Below are 25,987 nucleotides of genomic sequence, written 5' to 3' on the forward strand. Positions count from 1 at the left end.
ATTGGCCACTAGAGGGCTCTAGCATCACATTGAGACGAGTCTTGAATCAACACTAACACATTATATTTGTAAGCGTTTAAATAAGTATTAACTAAAAGCAAAACTAATTGTAGCAGTATTAGGATAGTATATAGAAAGTCATTTTATGGATTCAATGTGGTGTCTAAATGGTTCCTTCTTAAATACTTTAATGAGGTGAGAACAGAACATAGTGTTAAGAACAAAAGCAGCAAAACTCATTAATTAATAAGAAACAAACAAACAGAAGCAAGAACATTTTGTCAGCAAACTAACAAAGTTGAAGCAGCTGAGGTCAAGTCTAGTTCTGCTGTTCTTCATTGTGTCCACTAGATGGGGCTATAGTCCCACCTTCTAACTCACCCAGAGGAGAAAATGGAATCAGTCTGAACAACAATTCACATTTAATTTATTGTACACATGGCAGTTCAGGAAGGCAGCGTGAAACAATGCATTAAACAACACCATTGATTTTGCACATAAAAGAGGAGATGTGTCTCTGCGTCACGTCGAGTTTAATAATTTACAAATCAATTTCAAACACAAGAAAGTAATAAAAGAGCAGAACGCCTGTTATTTTAGGTCGAATCTGATAATCGTGGGTCAGGTCTTTTATTTATTTATTTATTTATTTGTTTATTAATGTATTTAAGAGACAGAATGTTTGGAAATCGTTAGTGCTACATGTCCCATCTGTACAAAAACAAATCCTCCCACAGCATTTCCAGAAAACGATAGCATGAGTCACAGGATACTGCAAAGCTACTAATGTTGACTATTATTGTACAAGTGCAGATGTTCAGGCTCTGGTTGCGTCGCATTGCGTTGTTCATCTCAGGCACTCGAAGCAACACGGCACATTTTTAAAAAGCCTGTAGTACTCCTCTTGAATCTGAAAGAACACACACAAGAATATAAAATGAGATAAAATATAGTATAATAACAACAAATTGTATTTGGACAGCACCAGCACCAAGGATTGCAGCTCAAAATAATTCACAATAATATTTTAAAATAAAATATAGATACAAATACAACAATAAAACACAACACCGGGTGGAATTAAAAGAAAAACCTAAAATTAAGAAATAATAACCCCGTTTCAACTTTGAAATAAAACAAAAGATGCAAATAAAACAGTAAAACGCATCACAGGGTGAAACAAAAAAGGAAAAGACGAGTCAAGAGGTTAAATACCTAGTTTTAACTTTGGAATAAAACAAAAGATGCAAACAAAACACAACACAGGGTGGAATAAAAAGGAGTTAGTTGAAGGCTAGAGTAAAAAGATAGGTTTCAAGTCTTGTTTTAAAAACATCTAGTGAGCTGGCTTCTCTGATATCTAAGGGTAGTGTGTTCCAAAGTTTAAGTAAGTACGAGTAACAAAGGTGGCATCCCCAATTTTCTTCTGACTGTTGGGGAAACCTCTAATAAACGGACGATCTCAGTGTTCTTTGCGGTACATAGCTAACAAGGGAGTTGGCAGTGTAGCTTGGTCCTCGTCCATGAAGTGCTTTGTATACAAGGAGGAGGAGGAGCTTAAAGTCAACTCTAAATGTTACAGGGAGCCAGTGTAGGGCAGCTAGGACTGGACTGATCGTGCCGACTCTTCCTGGTTCTGGTTAATAAACCAGCAGCAGAGTTTTGGATGAGCTGAAGTCAGTGGTTTTCTTATTTATCAACCTTGAAATGCTGTTGGTTTTAAATACTCTTTACCTTATATTTAAATGTCCATCTATCTATCTAAATTCAAAATCAAGAGATGCCCCATCATAGTATCTCTTACCTTTCTGGACAGCACACAGAGGAAGATGAAGATGAACATGCCCTGGAAGGCGTTGGTGATGGTGAACAGATAAGCGGTAAGCGTGGTCTCGTAGAGGATGTGCAGCACTCCGAAGGTCCAGGTGGCTCCCAACACAAACAGCAAGGCCAAAGCACCACGAGCGCAGGATCTGCAGGACGACCAAACCGACTTCAGCAGAGTGTTGGGGGGTTTAACTTTAAACTGCAATAGGCCTCCATGTTATATCATGGTGGAGAAAAGCCTACCTGATGTTTTCATAGTGGCTGATTTCAGGTTTCTTCACAGCAGTATGCCGGTACACTTTGTACATGATTACTCCAAAAGCCAAGAGATTAACCTTTAGTGGAGAGCGAGCAAAAAAAAAAACAAGCACAACACACAATCAAGCACAACTGAATATTTATAATAGAATCCATACTTTGTCATTTTAACAAACAGCCACTTTCAATCATCAGAACTCTGGACTCACCAGAATGATCAAACAGGCCGGTCCAATGAAACTCCATATGAAATTATTTTCTGTGCTCAGCCAACACCTGTAACACAAATACACAAAGTCTTATTTTATTCAATAATTTATTCATAAGATCTTGTTGTTGCAATCTTGATTATGACAGTATTGCATGTCTTCCATTCCTGACAAACACAAACACAATTTTTTTGTTTGGAGAACCTTTTCGCTTCTCACAGTGACAAACAAACAGGTTTTTCCAGACTTATTTTATTTTTTTTATGGTGAAAGTGTATTCAGACTTTCCATGATACCCAAAAACTTTCCAGTCTTTATTTTTAATCCATTAAATCACTTAAATTTCTCCCATGCAGTCTGAGCAACTTCAACTTCAACCATGTCCCTCCTGGCTAAATTTAATCTCCGTATCTCTTATATTTCTGTCTTCCCTTAAAATTCAGATTTAATTATTTCAAGGACTTTTGAACCTTTTTTGTAGAATAAAAAAGAAGGGAAAAAACACGCTCACTTATTTTGCACTTACACTTTATCAGTTCCATAATACTTGGAACCTAATGTTGCCGAGATGACCACCACCACTGCTGGGCTTCCATAGCCGAAGATGTAAAAGTTACGATGAAGGAAGCCTTTGTTGTAGATGACGCCAACCACTATCAAGTACAGATGGATGCCCTCGATACACATCCAGGCGAAGGCGGCGAGGAAGAAATAGTGCAGCATCCCTGCAATAACAGAGCAGAAAAGCTGCCAGGAAGAAACAGAGGAAAAAGCATGGAAGTGAGACAGAGAGTGAGACAGAGATTTTACAACTTTATGGAGCGCGTGTGCACTGTAGGTTTGTTTGTTCATGTCAAAAAAGCTTCAGATAAACTGAAATAAATGGTTAAAAACAACAACAGCAACACTGGGATTAAAAAAATAATAAGTATTGAACATAAAAACTGAGCGACCTAATTTAATTTTAATATAAAAATAGGGTTTTTCATTATTGAACTGTCACAGTAGTTGATCAGACGCATGGAAGGTCACCTTATGTGTGTTCATGTTGATCCCCACCAGGAAGATAAACTCTGCCATGAAGAGGCTGCAGCACAGGTTCTTGTGGATGGTGGTTCTCGTGCTCTGGATCTCGCTGAAGAACCAGAAGGTGAAGATGCACATGGACAGACAGATGAGGGAGATGATCATCCCCAGCTGGGTTATCCGGGTCAGGATGGTATAGTGGGCCACCAGCTGAAAAAAAAAGGTGTTTCATTCTGTTAGCTGAGGTTACACCTGTATGTTAACTCACAGACATACAAAAGAATGAATGGTGAAGGATGGTGGATATAACTAAAACTAATGTTTACATTATGGCACACATTCACTCACATTGGCTCGCCCAGAGGACATAAGGAGGGCAAAGTGTGTAAGGTGACTGCAGGAGCAGGTGGTTGAATTGCTGTTGACGTGGATGGTCTTGCAGCCGTGAGTGGCCCAGTGGCCCTGCAGGCTGTCCGCCTCGTACTCCCAGAAGGCGCACTTGGTCACATCAGCTTTAGTGTCTGTGGGCTTCAGGGGATAGAGAGGAACAGAGGTGCTGTTAACTCTGCACCACGCCGTGTTTTATTAGTTATTGCACTGCGCTGCTTTGTGATACCATATCACCCGGGGTTTAAAAAAAAAAAAACAGCTTTTGCAGGCCTCATCAAAGTTGTAGTGAAAGTTAATTAGAGGCCATCCAAAGTTTTCTGAAAGTGCATCGGCAAAATATTGCGAACAAAATGTTTACATTTGGTGCCGCCTTTCTGTGGCATATACTGTTTTTATTTTATTTCCTCTCATGACTGTTGTATTTTTGCCTTAATGATTTAATATTGAAAGTAGCTACGGTCTAAATCCACTCTGCACATCGTAGAAGTGGAGTTTGTCGGGCATAATATATATATATATATGAAATAAAATATATAATATGCTAAAAATGCAAAACAAGAAAAAATATTCAATATTACTTGAATTTAAAAAAAATCCACAACAACCACATTTGCTGTAATAATTGTTGTCATAATCAGGATGTCTTTTTTTTTTTTTCCAATAGTTTAACATTTAATTGTGTGTGTGTGTGTGTGTGTAAGCCCCTCTCGTATCTCAGCATTAAAAACAAATACTGAACAGGTGTAGGAAAAAAACCCAAAACATAGCAGTGCACCATGAGAAAATACCATCCAAAATACAGCCTGCACCAAACTCGTGATTGTTGCTCTTTAAAAGCAATTTAGAGCAAATGTCACTGCTCAACATAAATCACACCTTCTTTGTTTTACCAAGGCCTCAAGAGTCCAACAAAAATAATGATTTCACTTCTCATACATTTTCATTATCTAAAAAAGAGAAAATACCAGTGCATTAACATTTAGGGTAATTTCCCCCTATTAATCACTCTCCGCACCTTTCCCCTGCCGTGTTGCTTTACACGAGAGGTCACCGCACGAATACATTTGGGGCAAAATCTTAAAAAAAAAAAAAAAAAAAATCATAAAACTTTACACAAAGCACTAACTCCTCCTCTTCCCACATGAGTTTATTTAAATTTGACTTTAATGGAAACTTTTGGCAGTTATGTCCCTGACAAAGTCATCCTGGGAAAAAGGAAACTGGTGTTCGTCAAAGCAAAATACAAGGAAATAATGTGTTCCAGTCTCACAGGGACGTACATATCTGGAAACTGATGATTCAGATTTTACAGGACTACATTTAAGAAGCAGGGGAGTGAAGAAAAATGTTTTAGAGACCAGACTCAGATCTGTCAAATGACAGGACTGATATAAATGAAAATAATAGAATCAAATTAGCAGTTTTAAAACACTGCTCTTAATAAACATGAAGTCTGTCAGAGGTTGTTCACATCATTACAAATCCCACATGTAAAATGAATAAAAAGGATGACAAAAATCCAGACTCACAATTTTATCCCAAAAAAAGACATTGTGAAGCAGGAGCCGATAGAAAAACAGGCTCAGCACTCTGTGCAGTCTTTACCTCATTGTGCCTCAGAGTGAAGGTGACATGGTCAAGTTGGTAAACGTCAGCAGGTTTGATGGCCGCTGCGATGACTTGGGAGTTGACAGTGATTTCCCCTGTTCCTGAATACCGCGAGTAGTCGGTGACTCCGGGGTCGCCGCTCGGCTTCAGGATGTCACCGATGCCGGCGTAGTGCACAAACACCACTGACACACTTCCTGTTGAGCAACAATGTTTGATGAATGGATTAAGTAAAACAGGTGCAGGTCAAAATGACCGCTTTTCTAACTATGAATAAAGACACAATCATGATAATTTCATATGGTTCGTTTTTTTTCTTTTGGATGAGAGCAGAGTGACATTGTCAGTGTGCAGTAGATTTAATCTTACAAACTGTCAAATATGTATATTAGCATCACTGTCATCTCTGGGGTCTTGACATGTTTCTGCATCACACATTGCTGTTATCACTTATTGACGCCATAATTACAAAGAGTTTGGAAAGGGCGGCGGCATAGCAACACAGAAAAACAGTACTCCCTTTCACACCCAAGCACACAGACGGCAGCATTTTTCATTCTTTGTCATTTAAAAATAAATCAATCAGAAACATTTTGATGAATTGCAGTGGGTTATCGTACCATTCTTGTCGCCGTCTTGTCTTAGTTTTGGAGTCAGACTTATGTGATCTCCTCCCATTGAGACAGACAGTTTGGGTTTTGTGTGACGAGCATCGAAGGTGAAGAGTTTTAGTTCTGCAATTGGAAATTCAAAAAGTCACAGGATAATTAAAAAACTAAAAACAAAAAAAAAAACTCATGTTAGAGTTCGCATAAGAATAACTCTGTGCTATTGATAAACTAACCCATTTCAGTAGCTTTGATTTCAAGCTCAGTTGGAGTTTTGTAGTTGCTGGCCAGTGTCAGCACACTCTCTTCAACAGTGTGGAGCAGCTTGGTGATGGTGTGATCCCTCTGCTCTTCTTTCATTCTGCTCCAAGACACAAGTTCATCCCTCTCCACCAAGTTGTTTACTGCTTTCACAAATTTCTGTTGAAAAGAATGTTTTGAAATGCGATTAATAATATGACAAAACACTTACTGCAGAATGTTTTTACCTTGTGGTGTGCACAGCCTTGCCTCTTTCATTCATCAATTACAGAACGTGTTGTGGTAAACCTGAGATGAAGCATTCTTTCTTTGCAGAGTGTATTCATTTTGAAGTGGCAGGAATGGTCATGTTGATTATCAATATAGGTACCTCACTTGAAGGCTTTTTTTTCTTTAAAAAACAAAATGGTTTTTACAATGTGCAAAGTAGAGACCAGCAAAGAGTTTGAGATTGAGCAGTTTTCAAAAAGTTCTTTTACAGAAATGTTCAGCATGATAAGAAGGAAGTGGACTGTGTGTGATACAATAGTTTTTCCCCCAAACCACTTCAAAGTATAACTGTATTTCAGGCAGAATTCCAAATGTTTAATGAGAAACAAGAACGGTAAACAATGATTACTGAAAGAGTTGAGTTGATGACTGCTGGTTTGACAATGTAATCCTTTTCTCCCGCAGCCAGCGTTGATGCAGAGCGACACAAGGCCTCAACATATGTAATCACTTCCACCGAGGTGAGGTCACCAGATGTCTGCTTGGCAATTTCCTTCAGAAGACTCTGGGGCTCTGTGAGGTTGCTCATCTAGGCCACGGAAAAACAAACAAGCAAACAAAAAAGAAATAACTATATCTTGGTATGCAACCCATATCAAAGGATGAGTGTATTCAGTGATTTATTTATTTTTCTCTTTTATTTGTGTCAACATCAAATAAAATATAATTTAATTATATAGCCTAAATGTACAAGTCATAATTTGTCTCGGTGGACTTTGATCTGCAGCTTCACTGTTTATTACATACCCATTTGAAGAAGGAAAAAACACCAAACATCTATTGATAATTATTTATCGTAGTTTTAACATTATGTAAACTATACACGGAGACACTCATTCACAGCTAAGAATTAACTTGCGCCCACTGTGTCAAAGATGTAAAAAAACAATTACTTCCTTTACCTGTAGGTGGCACCAAACAAGTCTGACTTACAGTGTTGCTGTGTTACTTTCTCAGCTTGGACTATTGGTGATGATTGCTGGTGCTTTGTTTCCTTAGCCTTGTCTCAAATAAGACACTTTATTCTTTTCAGTAAATATATAACCATGTTTTTTGCTTGCAAAAACATTTTTCTGGTTGCTTTGCTCACTCAGGACCGTTTACTTTTCTGCTATTGTTCGCCCCCCACTGCTATACATGGTCTCGCTATTTGACAGCCATTTTCACAAAATGTAAAAAAATGTTGATAGTCACTTTACCTTTAGCAGTTTGTTTTTGTTTTGAATAGAGGTACAATCAAGCATTGGAAAGGGCAAGTATAAATATGGAAGTATGTAAATTTAGTCCCGGCACCAAAATGTTTCAAGGCCTCCCATCTCATCTCTGTTTAAGTGTCATAATATTTACTTTCACCTTATTTGGAGGATGGGTACTTACATGTTCAAGTGTTGTGTTAACAGTCACTGTGATGCATCCAATGTCATCATGACAGTACTTCTGGGGATGCTCTGGAAAACAACAATTGCCAAAAGTATCTTTTCGATTGCTGCGTGTGTGTCTCTCCATGAACAAACCAAAAATAAAGAATGTAAGAGTAAAGTTGGAATTTTACAGCTGCTGCACATGTAGCATGGTTCCCTTTGCCATCATTAGAGTTAAAGACACATCAGAAAAAGGAAGATTGTGCAGTTTACTTGATGTGTTGCATAACAGACCTTCTGAGAAGAGAAAATCTGAAAAAGAAAATTATTGTTCTGCCTGGTGAGTGTAAATATCTCAGAGTTTGAGTCTCGTGCCGCTAAATGCGGTTCTCTGTGCCTGCTTCCTCATACCGACCTTTACATCTTGCTCCGGTCTCTGGGTCAAAGTGTTTAGTGCCTGTAGTCGGGATGTAATCACGCTGACAGGTGCAATAGTAAGATCCATCGGTGTTGTGGCAGTAGGAGTTTGGTCCACAGATTTGTCCCGTCGAGCATTCATTAATATCTGAAAGAAAACGGTTACATAAATAACCAATTTACATTATTAGATTGATGTTTTACAATAAACTACAAATATCTCCATCTCAAAACACTGGAAGAAGAAAATAAATAATACCACTTGTTTTTACACAAATAAAAGTAAAAAATAAAGTCTGGGTGGCTTTTGTAAACTACTATCTTACATGCATGTCACATCTACAGTATATATAAATGAGCATGTATGCTTGCCTGATCAATAATACAATTTTTACAGAATACTGGAGTGACTTTGGACATTACCGCGGCATTCAGTGCCATCGTTGGGCCGGAACGTGTCCTGTCCTGAGGTGTATCCAGAGACACATGTACAGTTGTAGCTGCCCTCTGTGTTGGTGCATGTCCCCCTTTCCCCGCAGATATTAGTCACATTCTGGCACTCATTGTCATCTGTGGTGAGGATATGAGGACAAAGTGAATTGTGCCATTTGCTACAAAAAAAAATCTTTGTTACACAATAAGTAATTCAGAAGAAAATGTCACTTTTCCTTGCAAGCTGACCAGTAAGCTGATATGCTCCAATGATAACATGCTCCTATAAAGCACATGCTGTACCTGCAACATCAGCCACTTTTTCTACATTTGTCCTCCTTTCATATTATATGAATCTCCTATGCAGGAATTGAATAAAAATCACCCTACAAAAAGTATTTGTTTCAATAAACAGCATCCACATTGTTATCCAGATTTGCACCAAAATGTATTTGTTTCTGATTTCAGAACCCTGAGTGCTGCCTGATTTTTTTTTGATTGTGATGAACTCTGTTGTTGACACACGCCTCACAGTGTTAAAGAGAGTGGGGAAAAAAACAATCTGAAGCCATCTCCTGTAATCAGATCCACATTAAGGGTGAATGTGTTCTTTCTCTGATCATGTCCAACCCCTGCAAAACATGCATGGAATTATGTCCAGGAGTTTTTGGGGGTAATTCTGCAAACAGAGAGACAAACGGCACTGTTTTTGGTGTACATGTAGGTGCAGTGTGAAAAGAATCGGGGGGGTGGGGGGGGGGGGTGGGAGCTGAATTTGATTGAGCTCAGTTGTGGTTTTCTCTCAGGCTCCACTAAGTTAGTCTCGTCTTGATTAAAGCCTTGGCTGTCTTTTTATTATTCATATTTCTGATTGCTGAACAGTTGTTTGCCTCCGTTTGATTTAAATCTCAAATATCAACAAAAAAATGTTGTTGATATTTCTGCCTGCAGCTTGGCCAATGCACCAAATATAGAGCAGCTTGCTGCAGCTGCCTTTGTCCACTCATTACGTAAAGTGCTTTTCCAGCTTCAGTTTTCCAAAACACACCTCTCGTCTCTGCTCGTCCAGTTTATTGGATATGACCTGATGGTCAGACTTTCCACAGTTGTTTGCACTTGTCTAGTTAAGATGGATGCTTTGCTCTTCCTATCTGCTGTACCTTCTGCACAAAAGCTGTCCTGGAAGGGGAAATCCTTTGCTCTGATGAGGAAAGTGATTTTATTCAAAGAGGAAATACCTCCATGACACTGAGGGCCCTTAACCCATCATGGCCGAACAAACATTTCACCCAGATATTTTATGATTCCCTTTGATGCCTTGTTCTGGTCTGTAAATACCATGTTCCTGGGTTTTGTCACTTTGTTCTTGATTAATGTGAAATCCCTAAAGTACATGGAACTGCTTTTTACCCCTGTTCACACAAATAAGCAAATACCTCAAAACAAGGTAAAAAAGAAATTCTCTAAATGAGCGAAAATGAGCAGGAAGATATTCTTATACGATCTACCTATTTTAATGCAGATATTATATTTAATTTTACCAGTTTCTTTAAAATAAGCTTTAAAGTCTTTATTGCCCCCTTGTCTTTTCAGATCCCAAAAAGTAATAATAATAATAATAATAATAATTCACTTTGAGTGCAATTGTGCATTTCTGTTTTCAAACCATTCTATACCAGTGTTTGTATTACTAACATTCTGATACTTTTGGCTCTTGAAATATTATTTCAAGAGCCAAAAGTATCAGAATGTTAGTAATACAAACCCATTTTGTCTGAACACCATCACAGTTTACATTATGTAAACTGTGATGGTGTTCAGACAAAATGGGTTCTGGGAAATCGTAACAATCCTGAAACATGACCTGAGTAACCATGCCGACAGTCAGGTCATGCAGGCCAGTGACATTAATAAAAAGAGCTGTCCCATGGATGTATGTTTTTTAAACATATGTGTAAAAATATAAAATATATAATATATAATATATATATATATATTATACTGTGCAACTTAAACAAAAGTAAAACCAAAAAAAAAAAACTAAAAATACTTTGGTTTTAAAAAAAACATGTCAAGTGACAATCATGAGCAAGTTTTCCACAGCAAGTTTTATATGCAGTTTTCATTCCTACATCAGTGTAAACATAATCTAGTAAAAGGTCAGGTGGGTTTGTGTGTCTATTATATTCACCATTGCAAAATGTTGTTCCATCTCCAGTATATCCATGGTTACAGAAGCAGGCATTGTGTGATCCATTTAGAGTCTTGCATATTGCATCTTTGTGACAAGAATCACAAATGTCAGAGAGACGGCATGGGTCCATCAGACTGGAGAGCCATGCTGCGCAGAAAACAGTGCAAGACACAAAAAGTGTGTAAGTTTAACATGAACCATGTCGTTGATATTTCAGACCATTTTTGTAACGTCACTGTGGCTTTTTTCCCCCAAAGACTATTTCTGGTAAAAAATGTTCACTTCATGTCTGGCAGCATTAAACATTTACTTTTTTAAAAAGAACTAAACATTAACGGCATTCAACTGTTACATAACACACGAGATGCGTATCAACTGAAATAGAAGTTTAAAACATAACTAATCTAGTTCGACTGTGGCACCATCACAAAGCCCAAACATAAAATAGTTCATATGAGGACCAAATACATAAATAAACAGCAGACATGCCATGAAACCATGATAAGTTCACGTACCTGTCAAAAGTACAAGTTTCATTGGTGACCCGAGGGAAGACTCCATACTTGCCCTGTGTCTGGATTTTACTTTTAGCACAGACTGTGGTGGGCTGGCTGGTGACGCAGTCCACTTCCTTGCATCAGTTTTCCTGTTTCCCTAAACCTGGCCCTTCCTGTCTTGATCTACAATCTGCTTTCAAAAACAAGCGACCTGGTCCCTTCAATAACCTCTTCATACTTCATACTACTGGATTTGGCTCCACCTTACACTTAATATGAAATTACATTTAGTAGCATTAGACTCAGTTTCATTTTTGGTGATATTGTGACTTAAAGTATGTTGCCATTTTGGAGGCCTCACTGCCATTGTTCTCACTTGAATACGAAATGTGGGCTGTGCAAAAACAGGTCATAACAACACAGAGTAAGTTCAGTGGAGGAGGAGCCCCTCCCTTCCACTGAGGACTGTACACAGATTCACAGACATTCCAGTGCTGCACATATTCTGACCATCTCAGTGTTCTTCAGACAAAGGGCTAAAAAGCTATAACTCTTTCAGACTTGTGCTGCTGACACAAGTGGTGGATACAAGCCTTCAAACAGTTTCAGTTTATACACAGAATGATGCAATGCAGATTCTTTAGTGCGATGTTTGCATCTCGGTGTCTAATATGATCAATTATTTCATCCTTTCCTTATCCAACTGAGTATCAACCACATATTGTTTAAATAAGATGCAAACAAAGTGAAAGAAAATATTCCAATCGTTCAAGAGTAGTTTAAACCGATTTTGCTATAAACCTCTGGTCTTTCACTTTCAGGCTGCCTTTTATAAAGTTTGCTATTGTTCCCATGTCCAAGCATAGTGGCTTAAAAAAACATTTCTTTCAGCGGCTGTGTTGCAGAGAAGGCCTATATAAACAAAAATGTAAGGCAGTGCAGCTGTGTCTTTTAAAGATAAGCAATAAAAGAAAACATTAGATTTTTGGCATGCCGACACCTACCATGGACTAATGATCCCATCCCGTGTTGGAAATTAATGTGTCTGGTTGTTACACTTTCTGCTGGTGGGCTACCAACCCACAAAAAAAAACTATTTTATGAGAAGAAGCTTAACTATTGAGGCGTACAACAATTCAAATGTGAAACTGTGACTACAGTCAAAAAAGGGAGAAGTAACCATTCAGGTGTAACTGGGATCTTTTCGAATTACCTTCCACTTTTTTTTGGCACACAAACACATTCATCGATGAATAGTTCCACTTGGTATAGATACCTTCTTTGTTGACTGTATTGCCATCTGTGGAGGCGGTTTGAATTGCTTAGGCAGGGCGTTCAGTTTATCACCAAAAAAGACAGCTGCTTTAAATGAGAACCATTAGAACTGCTCTCCATTACTGTCCTGGGAAAGTGCGTGGTGAAACCCACATCTGAATGTTCTGCTCTGACACTTGCCTAACCGTAAGGAAGGAAGTGATGTTGTGGGGAACAAACCTGGACTGATTGCACCCTTCCTCCTCCGCCTTTTTCGTCTCAGGAAATATCTAATTTAGGGAGAAATTCGTAAAAGCTCTCACAGGAGCCTGCTTGCTCCACAATGATATTGCAGAAAAGACACCTAAGAGAAGAAATCTCTTCAACGGTGTGGAGGGAGTCTTGTGTAAATGTTTCCTTTTTTCCTCCCTCATGGATATGGAAATTTTGCCTCTACTCGAGGATTTTGTGTGGGTTTGTGTATGTATGTATGAGGGTATGATAGCAATTGAAGAATGTTTTTTTTCCCTGCTATTCAGGTGATAGAGATTTGCATTACAAACTACGCTGGAGAATCCATGTGACACTTCTCACACATATCTGTTCTGATGTTGACCTTATGTTCAGCCATGATGGGAGGACTGAGCGCCGGGGCACAGATGGCAGTAACTGTCTCATAAACTTGGAGCTCTTGAATATTTCAGTGGACAAAGCAAAAGTGTGCTTTCTGCTTTGGTTCAGAGATACCAGCTGCTGTGTATGTGTGTGAACAACCTTGCAGAATGTACTTTACATTCAATTAAACCTTAGGTCATACAGCCTCAACTTCATTCAGAGGGAAAACTATCTAAAAAATATATCTGTCAGGTATAAAACATGTAAAAGGCAGGAATTTTAATTTCAGTCAAAAAATACGAAAATAGTCGTTAAACTAACGACTATTTTCGTAATCGATTAATCTGTCGATTATTTTCTCGATTCATCGACGAATTGTTTGGTCCATAAAAAATGTTAAAACCTTGATCAGTGTTTGTCAGAACTGGAAATTATGTCTTTGTTTTTTTCACAAACCAAAATGATTCAGTTTTAATGATTTCTTTGTGGAGCAAAGAAACCAATAAAATATTCACATTTAAGAAGCTGAAACAATCAGAAATCTTGTTTTAATATGAAAATTAATTTAGTAATCAATTAATCGTTTCAGCTCTAGTCAAAAATTAGTCATCATTTGGTTTGTCAGCATCTGACCAGGGAAGATAAGAGGATCAATAATATCTCAAAAGCCCTTAAAAATGCAACATGAATTGCCATTTGGCTGACCAAATGTAATCAGAAAACCTAATTTTTGTCAGCTTATGTTTTAAACTGTACATTTGAAGCTGAAAGCTGGAGCAGTTTGACAAACAAGTAGGTATTGTCCTAAAAAAAAGAGGTTGGGTACAGCAGAGCTAGCTGTTGCTGCTACCAGTTAGCTAGCTTTTGCTGCTACCAGTTAGCTAGCTTTTGCTGCTACCAGTTAGCTAGCTTTTGCTGCTACCAGTTAGCTAGCTTTTGCTGCTACCAGTTAGCTAGCTTTTGCTGCTACCAGTTAGCTAGCTTTTGCTGCTACCAGTTAGCTAGCTTTGTTAGCAAAACAAAACCCTGTTTGAATTTAGCAAATGTAGCTGCAGCTGGATGGAAAACTGATGCACTTGTAGCCTTAATGTTGCTGTATTAGTCAATTAAACTTAGTTACAGTATCCACATTGCTAATTAACCCCAGAACTTAACATATTTTTTTTTTCAAGGCCTAAACCTGGGTACAACCTGAAACAAACAATTCCCTCAGCTCTCAACAAACAAACCGTTTAAAACAGAGATAGAAAAGACATACTGTGTGTGCTGGTGGTCTGGCTGTGAGTAGATAAGAAATCCACAGTAGTCGGGATGATCAGGCCTCATACTGGACCCTCCTTTGTGGGACCAACCAGCTCCCAGGATCCACCTAAACTTAAACACACACATCAATCAGTTAGTCACGCACACCTGCAGCTCATCACAGACACAGACATGCAAAAGGAAAGCATGACTCTGACGTCGTAATGCTGGTGAACAAGTCAGAATGGTTGATGGACAGAAATGGACCCGGCCATTTTTCGGGTGACTTGCATGAATTTGGTGAGTCAAAGCTTTGTCTGATAGTCAGAGAATATTGTGGCCTAAATGTTGGGATATTTCTTTTTGTGGTGGTAACCGTCCTTACAAAACCACACTTTATAATTTATTTGAAGTCGTGTTTCAAGCCACCTGGGTTAAACTCCTGAGGTAAATATCTTCCTTTCTGCTAAATGACTTAGCCTTGATTTATTCTCAGTCATAGGTTGTTAGAGGGTGTGCTTGTTTTGGTCAACTTATGATGTTTTTTATGAGGTCCATGTTGGAAAAGTAAAGTAATGTTTGGACATAGGTTACTGTACAAGCCACACACTGTATTGCTATCATAAATTAAAAGATTGAGCTGAAAAGCAGAGGCCTGGCTTGGGCTTCATGCAGCTGCCTGCCTGGTGGTCAGGAGTTTTGGGTTTAGGGACTCCTTCCACTCACATCCAGACAATGGGAACAAAGACGCAAACAGCATTTTCATCCTCGCTCGGGGAGTTTGCCACATGGCTGTCATATTTCATATAGAGTGTGAAAGGCCTGATTGTTATATAACTTCTTTTTTAGTCATTTTGACCTTCATTTAGTAGTTTAGATAAATCTGAGAAAAAGAGAAAATAACATTTAAAAATACATTCTCATCACCGACAGACTATTTATCTTCTGTTTTTTTTTTTTGGCTGGATGTTTTACCTTTTTGTTTAATATTACTATATATTTTATATCTTGTTTAGTATGTCATATATTTATATTATTTTATCAACAAAGCCTATTAAGCTCCAGTCAAAGCTGGTCTTTATTTTGGAGTATCATTGCATACTGTTGATGGAAATGAGCAAGCCAAGCAAATTTTACATTCTGTGATTTATAGTCAAGAGTGCAATTCAGGTGGGTTGGGTATTGGGGAAGCTTTCCCAATGAAATAACATAAATATAACCTGCTTCATTAGGGGTGGAAAAAAATAATCAATGCATCACGGTTTTCTCTTGAAGGGTCGACACTGATGTATACAAGTTGTTAATGGGAATTCTGGAGGCTCAATAGCCAGCTACTTACCCGTCTTACCCGGCCACTACAAGGCAAATACCTTGTAGTGAAGTCTAATTTTGTGGGTGAAGTAGAATATCTAATGAGGCACCAAGATTAGTGACTGAAGGTGATGTGTCTTTGAATGCCTCTCAGTGTTGCATATAGACTTTGAGCATTTGTTAAAAGCACAATACAAATCCAACTTATTACGATCATCAGTCTGCCAAAACCTGTCGTCTTTAATCTTCCAAGAAGTGTCACTCATTTACAAAAAGGCGCTGATTCTACTAAAATACATAATATCATTAATTAACGTTTACTGAGCGTGTGGAAAGTAATAGAATATTGGCATGATTGGGTCTTGTGGTAAAGCAAGAACAATGTGCATCAGCTGAACCATTTAAATGTACGCAGATCTTTCTTTAGAGGTTTGACCTTTTAAATTAAAATTTGGTGTTTCAGTTATTATTGATGATATTTGGGGTTTGGTTGGTTGCTTTCCATGTCTACATTTTTTTTAAATATATTTTTTTTAATGTTTAGTTGTTTACATTTTGTTCACATTGAACTACTGACTTTACAGCTTGCGCAGCTGTCTTTCTTCCTTTTTGCTTCTACTTTTTGAATTGATTTTGAAAAAGAGAGCAATTCCTCCAAAGATCGGGTGTAATTTACAAACGAATTTCCTTCACACAAGACTGCTTCATAAAAGCATTTGTCCTGACTCAGACTGAACACAGTTCAGTGCTCCTATCCATATTCCATACTTCTTGAGAAGACATTGTTTTTCATTTTCTCACATAGAGGGGTCTAAAATTTCCATGTTCTCAGGTGCAACAAGTGTTACTGATTGGACCTTTTTTTTTCTTTCTTTAGTGCCACCAGCCTCTTGTTAGGTTACCAACTGGAGCAAAATGACAGAAAGCTTCAGCTTGGTCAAGGATAAGGAGGATCATGCTGAGAGGCAAAGGTTCACACTCTTCCTTTTTACAAATGCGCACAATAAAATGGTTTAGTATCTTATTTTTATGTCAAGGTTTTCAACTGTGTTCAAACAGGAGCGTTAGATCATGTCTAAACAATCTGAAGTATCCTTTTTCTTCCATCTTTGGGGTAAGAGGGGCTGCAACTATACGTTATTTTATTAGTTTATTTTTTGGTTTTGATATTTAATTATTTAAGTCTTTCAAAATAAATAAAAAACAACATATTGACAGCATATGGTTGTGTCCGATTAATATTCAAATATGTACTCAAAGATATTCTCTTCATAGTATAGTTTACATTTTACAAATTCGTTTTTGTTTATTACAAATCTACATTTGTGTACATTATAGTAAAATGTCAATCTTTAAGTTGCAGGTTATTAATCATGCATGGGTGAATACATGCAGGCACAAACCGGGAAACAAAGTTTCTCACCTCATAAACGTGCCATTTACACTTCCAAAATTACAACATGTTGTGGGAAAAAAAATGCATTGATAAGTCCTGGCATGATGTATTCTAACCTTTGGTGTGATTGATTTACACAAAGCTAAAGGTGAAGCCATTAGTTTCTGGTACGAGATCCCTCTGTGAGGCTGAGTCTGAATTTATAAAATTTCAAGGAGCTCAGATAATTTAGTTTGAAGTGCCCTTTTATAGGTTAGGTCACCTGCAGTGCACGCTCCAAATTGAATAAAGAACAGTAATAGAAAACAGGATGTCAGGTGGGCTCCCTGCTTATAAAATCATTAACAACAATGTGTCTTTTCTCATAAAGGAGCCCATTTATTCTTGGGAGGAAATGTTATGAATGTGTTGGGAGCAACTCAATTTATTTTTCATTAGGAATCAATTTATGAATCATTAAGAGGGTAAATAGCTGTATATGTACATTAGCAGTGTGAACAAACAAGCCTGTTCAAAAGACTATTATATACACCAAAAAGCGCTATTTTCTAAGAGCCAATTATTTATTTTGGAGCCAAAATAATGTAAAATAGAGTGAACTTATTTTATTCACATTGTAATCTGTAACATGGTCCAGAAAGAATGTGTTTAAACGGCAATAATTCATGTTTCAAGATTAGCTATAAGGCTAAAAGCCGTGTCAACTGTCCATGTGCCATTTCATATTCATTCCTAATTTAACTAAGATTATCTTGTAAATTCTGTGTCTGTATGTTTCAAATAGCACGGGTTAAGAGACGGCACCCTGTACAAAGGTCTCACGCTGATCACTTTGTTTGGGTCATATGAGAGTAATGCAGCAGCGGTGTCAAATCCTCTTCACTCGTAAGACTTCCACAGAACTTCTCTCAGCATGAGTCACGCCACATACGGCAGGAGGTAGAAAACCTTGCCTAATCCCTTCTGTGCTTTTACAAATATCTATTTTTCCCAACTGAGAAGATCTGCAGATTACTGCTTCAAACCATGTATTTGTACACAATGGCTTATTATTGTACCCACATGGAGGGTTTCCAAAGGCCCACCAATCTGATTTATGGCCAAACAACAATCTTAGAAATATATATATTTTTTTTTTTTTACAGCAACTGCATAACACCGCGTCTACAACGGTTTATATTTAATATTCAGTTTTCCTATGAAATAGTTTTAAAAATTAAATGTAACAATAAAGTAGGTTTTTTTTCAGGATAAGTGTTTTGGCAATTTTTAAAAAACATCTTGAGTGGGTATTATACTTTTGAAAGAGATCTGTGGTGTGTTTCTGGTTTAAATGGTGTTTGACCGCATTTGTTTTGTCTGTAATGAGACCACGGATTACTAAACAATGAGGTATTTTCCAGATAATGCCAGTACTGCATGCTTTTTGTGGCCACTATATCAATATTTAACAGCCAAAAATGTTTGTTTTATGAGCATTGTTTTTGATCATTTTGAACATATTTTTTTTTTTTCTACCATGGATAAACGTGTAACTGCTCCATGGTTTATATGTATATGTGTATATGTATACATATGTGTATATGTATGTGTATATATACATATACACACGTATTCACATATTTATGTATTTATGTATCTATATATATATATCTATATATATATAGATATATATAGATATATATATCTATATATATACACACAGCTATTTATCTGGCCAAATTGGTCCCGTTCACTTGACAAAATGTCTGTATGTTTTTCTGTTTTCCAACATAATGAAAATAGTTGCTGAGCTCAGCCATAAAGGACCTCTCTAATTGGAGTCACAAGGTTCTCACCTGACCCAGTACTGCAATGATAAACACTCTCAGCTCTGTAGTTTCCATGCCATTTGCAAAGTTCAAAACTGAAAGACATGCCTGTGTAATGCCTAACTTCATTTAATTTGCCTCTGCACATGAAATCTTCATTTCATGCAAAAATGAAACAATAATAATGAAAAAAATATATAAGTTGCTTAAAGTGAAATGTTTTATGCCATCATCTGCTTCTGTGATGATAGTTATTGCTGCTGTACTCGCCACTCCCTCATGTACAGTATGTATGAGTTCATTATTGTATCCTGCGTCCTGTGTCAGTTATGATTGTTATGAGAGATTGTACACATACACATATGAGATATTCATGCAGATTGTGGATTAATTAGTGGAATTCCTCTCTGGTGTATTTCATTAGGGGTTGGATGTTTTGATTTTTTTTTCTTTTTTTTTTAAACCAGCAGGGGATGCTCATGGCTTTGCAGCTGGCTGTAGAAAACCCTCTCTTCCCTTTTCCTTGGAGGTTCTCCCACTGGAGATGATTCCCTGAGCGTTACAACCATCCCAACCTTTTTATTCAGCCACTCTCCCTGTAAAAATATAAAGAAATAAATATGTGTTCACTTGTGTAGACATTCCATTGAAGTGCAAAAGCATAATACTCTGCTGCTCAGGCTTTTGGATGTTGAAAAATGTAGTATTTGGATCATGTGAAATAAAATAAAGAATGTTTAAGGTTAACATTTTAAAACCTCAACACTACCTTTTACAATTTGCATGGCCACTTCCCTCACCACTTCAGAGCAGTGAATGGGGATTAAATTAATTGCTTCAGCAAGGGCCAGGCCATTACTAGTCATATTTTCACATTTCAAATCTGAAATGGAAATGAGTGGCAATTACAACAGTTTTTTTTTTTTAATTCATTCATTCCACTCGGTACGTCGGTGTTAAAAGTTACACCGGCTTTTATTTTTCCTCTCTGTCTGAAAGGCAGACCTGTCTTTGTTCTGACCTCTCAGAGGAGTGTTTTGCTCACTTAACTCATTTCTCCGTTTCTTCTTCATTTATACTTCCTAATTATACTGTGTTGACAATAAGTGAAGAATCAGTATAGAAACAGCCTTGTTCAGATGGAACATTTAAAATCACCTCCTCAATCTCTTTTTCCGAGAACACAGTGATTGTGTCATTCTTTCTGTGGCATCATAAACAAGCCTTTACTCTTTTTGAGATCTCTATGTTTGACTTTCCTGCTCAGTTTATTTCTCCATGAGCGATGCTTGTTGACACTTATTCGGAAAGGCAAGAGCCTCGTCTATCAGTGGAAGCCAGTGTCCACGTCCTTGTGACGTTATCCCTGCTAACCGATCAAAGGATGTTGACACATTATGTATGCATCGTGAAAAGGTGAAAGGCATTCGGTTGAAGTCGGACAACAAAGCATAGCTCGCCCTTATTCTGAAATAATCACTTTGTTTTCATTGAAACAAAGGCTGTAAAAAAACCTATGTGAATCAAGGGACTGTGAGAAAAGGCATCCATAAAATGTGTTGCATATTCTTCGCCATAATGGTCACTAGAGGAGTGTGACTGAATGTCTTGTTAGATCATAATTTATTTCTGTGCTCACAAAAGAACCCTCTCAATTTCCAGGCTCTCCAGCACAATTGTTTAGGATGAGAAGACAATATATTTACAAAATATACACCTATATTCGAATGATTCTCCCTCTGATTTAACAGGACTTTAGATGAACAGTGATACACGGGCTTAAATTCAAGGTTTCATCTCCCAGACTGTGATGATTCATAAAAAAATATTGTTTCCAAAAAGCAACACATGCGGTGAGCCTGAGGCTACTCTTGCTTCTCTTAACTCTCAGGCCCAAGGCTACAAACTTGGTCTGGTAACACTTTAACAGCCTCCAGTATCGACTTGGAAATTATTAATATCCACTTGCTTTATTTATTTATCATCTTCATTCTTAAATATCGAGCTCTCCAGGTTATGGCTAATGTTGATGTCACGTTTAACTTGTGTTGTTCAGGAATTTAAGAGAGCAGCGGTTTTTGCTCAACGTTTTTGTTTGTTTTGGCAGGTGAACTGATCGTGACGCGACATTAAAGGATACGCGCCACTTAAACAAATGTTTCTGATGACCAGTGAAGGCAGATTTAAGCAACTTACTCACTAAGGACTATTTTCACTCAAAGGTCACACAGAATAAGTGTGGAGGAGGAGGAGGTACACCTCGTCACTTTTTTGAAGGACTAAGTGTTCTGCTCTGAAATACACCACAGGGAGACTCGAATGACTCAAAAGGCTATATTAGCGGGCTCTTGTGGTCTGCGTTATTTATTTATTAATTTGAGGCCTGTCTACTGACACATCTGAGTGGTCTAATTGCTGCGAATTGACACCAGTTACTGTCCATAATGGGACCTTGGGAGTCTTTCCTAACCGCAGTTCATTCAGCTGCCCCTCACTGCAACTAAACTGCTCTTAAAATGTCTGATTGCAACATGGGAGCTGTGGGGCAAGACAGGATTATCAGTCTTTGTTGTGTGACTGTGTCTATTATCCTGACCTCTATTCACAGTGGGCCCTCAGGAGTGTTGCTTCCAGCCACACAGCAAACTACCCCGTTCCCGACAAACAACAAGTGAACCAAAGCTCTCCCCCCATCCCAATGCACCAGACACTTACAGCTCCAACACTGGGCAACGCAGTCCACGATCAAAATCAGGTAAGGCGATCAATCCCTGTTGATTTTAATAAAGATAATCGTAGAGCACTTCCTTTATTAGTTATTGCAATAGACACAATCGATTGTTTGAATTGAATGGCGAGACCTCACTGTGATGACCGTTATTATTAGAAGGCTCACTGCTGCTGAAAAGCTAATTGTATAGTTTTTAATATGGGGGATGAAATGCAGCCAGGAGCTTTTTGGCTTATGTCACTGTGCTGTGTTGTTACTATAATGTGACGTTGGTGAGCTGCAAGCTCTGTTCATGTCTTTGCAGGGATGTGGTTTTGGTGAAGGGATGGGCACAGTGACATCAGAATATTTCTATTCTATTAACTGTGTCCTCCAAAATATATAGTTATTATTTTCCCTTTATTCTTCTATTTTCTCTTTTATATTATGTTTTCAGGCTATATATTTTACTAACACTCGTGATGCTTCAACCTTTTGTCTTGATAAATATTGCTGAATCATTTCTGGAAAAAAGGGTTCAAGTTTCATTTAATTGTCATTTTGTTAGAAAAATTATGAAAAATTAAATGAAATGAACCCGTAAAAAAAGATATTTTAACACAATTAATACAGTATTAAATATATAAACACAAGCTCATATTTGTTTAAAACTGATTATACATGTGCACATTTGTAGATTAAATGTGATATAAGTTATATTTATAACTGATACGTGTTATTGAAAATCATTTATTTGTGAGCATGGATTTTAATGCTGATAAATAAAACAATATAAATACTGCAGCTAAAAGGGAAATGTATCTTTCAATATTCTATGTCAGGAAATATAATTACAAACATTTGAAATATGTGTGCTCCTGATTTTTTTTGTTGATGTTGTAATATTTAATAAATGTATTTCCCTTAATGAAAATTGCTGCACAGATAACGGCTCAAAGCTATATCTCCATGCCACTGATAGATAGCAAGAGTACCTTCATCTCTTCAGAATTTCATAAAAATGATATTCTCTGTGATCTCCAATTTATTTTTACGATAATGAATTTATTAATTTCCCCCGTTGGGGGGGAAACTAGGTTGCTCTGTAGGAAAAGGACCAAAGCATTTCTTTTCCGTCGTGCCTCTGACAGACAGTAAGAATAGTGATGAACAATGCCAGATGACACAAATAAGGATCCTCCCAGCTGCTCGCAGAGATTTCTGGATTGAGATCTGGCAACAAAAAAAAAGGCAGAATTATAGCACAACCAATTAATTTATCGTGTTTGTTTTCATGGTCGATGTCATAATTGGCAAGTAGCCTATGAAAATCAGCTGTTTGTGCTCACTGTTTCATATATATATAAATAAATAAATATATATATATATATATATATATATATATATATATATATATATATATATATATATTTTCTTTGCACTTCATTTTCTTGTAGTGTCCTCATTGAAATTCCTCTGCTGTTATCGTGGGTTGAAGGAGAGGGGGGATTTTCAAGTTAACATCCTTATTTCATATATTAAACCCCAATTTGGTATTACTTTAGGGTTTCCTTGAACCTACTGTATTTCTCACCCAGAAAATATTTAAGCATATTTGTCTCCATTTGTCTTCAGAATGTTCAATCACATTAAGTGTGATTTCTTTTTTTTTTTTTTTGTCTGTGTGCCCTGATTCACTGCAAATTGCCTAATGGTTTGAAACTCACTCGTGACAGCACCATTAGAGAGTTGCAAAGAGATAATGTCCGGTGAGGACCATTAGAGATGTTTAGTATGTGCTTTTTTTATTTTTTTTTTACCACCGTAGAATATTGAAATCGAATCATTCCATGTAGATACTCTGTCGGACCGAAGTGGAAAATAATACATAAACCATTAAACCGGGAATACTAATTACAGAAACCACAGATTTTTCAAAAGCAAAATTCCCTGAAAACCCTGTCCCACTGTCTCTCTGAATAGAGCGGGCCCGTGTACTGCAGAGCATCACTTATCCTCACTCAGCCCACTACATCAGATGGGCATGATTGCAGCCTTGAAATCAATGAAACCACAAACCTTCCTGATAATATTCCCTCTCGGGGTACAGTGGAAGATACAGCCATTATTTATCCTTCCACAATACACTAAGTCCACAGTGTGCTGGAGAAGCACTGCAGGCTTAGTTTGTGAACTCAGTGAATTAATGGCTAAATCCACATTTATCAAAAATGTTTTTCAAAAATGAGTTTCATTAATTCATATATTTTTAAAGGTAGTATTAATATAATATTTGAAAGTTAACAGTAAGATACAGTTTTATAGGTTATAGTGTAAGTTTGAAGAGGAAACACTTATCCACTTATCTCTAAATAGACAGATTTGACAGCTTTAACCTGCATTATTCCCCAAAGAATAACATGACAATAACAGAATAATATACTGTATAGTCTGTTCTTTGGCTGGGATTTATCCTTGTGGGGCGGGCAACGTCGTCTTGTCTGAAGTCACCAAGCAGTAAGAGACAGATTTGGTTGACGAAACACAGCAGGCCGAGAGATGTGTCTGCATTTGTGGTCACTGGTGGATGGCGAAGTTATCTAAAGCCCCTGTTTGCATTGCTCCCCCGCCTCCCCTCGACACACCATCCCAGAGTGAGTGTCAGATTAGTGGCGCATCCATCTTCCATGACCTCTAGGAGCTGAAGAGATACTGTGTTGCCATCTTGTGACATTTCAAACAATGCCAGAGCAAGACTGTCATTGCAATGCCATGCTATGCCACTGAACCACCCCTTTTGTCAAATGCTATAGAATGGTGGCCTTGCAAGTAATTCCAGCAATTATGCATGAACATGATCACCTCCCCCCACACCCTGCACTGGTTTAAGAGACCGAGAGGCTGTTTTGCAGAGGCATGTACTGCATATATCGTTAGGATGATGTTATGTTTGGATTATTTCATCAAAATTAGATAAGTGATAGATGTGATTTACCAATGAGGCAATTTGTTTGGATCTTTATCACTTTTTTTCCCTATCAGCTGTATTGAGCACCAATCGGCACAGTTGGTTATAAAGTCAGACCAAATCAAGATTACAGCTAAAGTCAGTAATCTATGGACACAGACAAGTTACATGAGACCAGGAGGAGAAGGACAAGCTCCAAGTCATTTCAGAGGCCTGTCCATCATGGAAATGCCAGACCAGTATTAACCCTGCTCTTATCTCTGTCCTTGGCTGAAGCCTTTTATCCAAAGAACAAGTTCTCTGTGGAAGTACATCTGGAGAGTTGTCTTGAGTTAGACTCTCTGACCTACTTTCAGCCACTGCCGAGGGGCCCACGTCAGTTGCTGCTTTTTATTGTCGCAATCAAGTGAAACCCGCGTGACACGCTCATCATAAACGGGTCATCTCGAACTCGGAGCTTTCAGCGAATTTAAGAGTTAGCATGTCGTGAATATGATGTGGCAGTGCACAAAATGTCAGGGTCCAACATTTTCAGTTGCAACTGTGTAGAAAAGAAGTGTGACATGACTTGCTGCTCAAGACTTTAGTACTGGCCTATATTTACATTGTTAAAATTTGTTTCCTTATCCTAAGTGTTATTTTTAATTGAATTTATTAATTATATAAAGGTTTACAGTCTTTTAGTTAACTGACAGATCTTCACACACGCTTAATCAACCGTGATGCATTCAGACCTGAGCTACTTCTATCCCTCACATGTTGACTGACACGCCAGTTGTGGAAAAAGACAAAACTAATAGAAGTAATGTCAAAATGTCAAATGGACCATCGTCTGTGAGCATCAACAAAATGTCTGTATTGAATCTCTCGGAGGCTTTGGTATTCCCTGGCCCAAACCACAGAACTCGATACAACCCAAAAAGGGGTATAAAAACCACAGTCAGACATCTGACATTCCCATTTCTTAGACTGTCAGGCCTTCTCCTGGCTCTTCATTGTCTGATGTTTAAATCGTTCCCTTAAGGAGGTGGAGTTGCTCAAAACACCACAGATCCCCCATCCACCATGTTAGACATGAACATGTCAGACAATACCAAAAGGCATATTTTACAATATCTTGTGAAAGGATCTGCTGAGCTCTATCGAGGTGGGTATTAACTCAGCTGAAGCATTACCTCAGCAAAGCAAATTGGTCTTTCTTGAATATCGGCAGTGTTGGAGAAACTCTCACACTTATTATGACACTGTTACAGAAAACGGAGTGAAGCAGAATATGCCATATTTTCTGAATTAATCCACCAAATATAAAGAGTAAAATAATG

At 37.7% G+C, this 25,987-nt stretch overlaps 1 protein-coding gene across 2 annotated transcripts; it reads right to left on the minus strand.

The window, feature by feature from the left end:
• Nucleotides 1-459: 459 nt before the first annotated feature.
• adgrl4 (adhesion G protein-coupled receptor L4) lies at nt 460-12,758 on the minus strand. Of its 2 annotated transcripts, none has more exons than XM_083887526.1 (16): nt 12,635-12,758; nt 10,859-11,008; nt 8,659-8,805; nt 8,234-8,383; nt 7,835-7,905; nt 6,807-6,986; nt 6,163-6,346; nt 5,939-6,052; nt 5,316-5,515; nt 3,669-3,848; nt 3,327-3,530; nt 2,821-3,041; nt 2,295-2,361; nt 2,071-2,162; nt 1,805-1,973; nt 460-910 (listed from the first exon to the last, which is right to left on the minus strand). In XM_083887526.1, the coding sequence occupies exons 2-16, from the start codon at nt 10,989-10,991 to the stop codon at nt 848-850; spliced, it is 2,175 nt and encodes a 724-aa protein (XP_083743652.1). In that variant the 5' UTR covers nt 10,992-11,008; nt 12,635-12,758; the 3' UTR covers nt 460-847. The 2 variants fall into 2 exon arrangements, with proteins under 2 accessions (XP_083743652.1, XP_083743653.1); XM_083887527.1 differs by lacking the exon at nt 12,635-12,758 and adding an exon at nt 11,377-11,440.
• Nucleotides 12,759-25,987: the final 13,229 nt, after the last annotated feature.

This window comes from Microchirus variegatus (genome assembly GCF_963457635.1).
Source record: "Microchirus variegatus genome assembly, chromosome: 4".
NCBI classification, from domain to species: Eukaryota; Metazoa; Chordata; class Actinopteri; order Pleuronectiformes; family Soleidae; genus Microchirus; species Microchirus variegatus.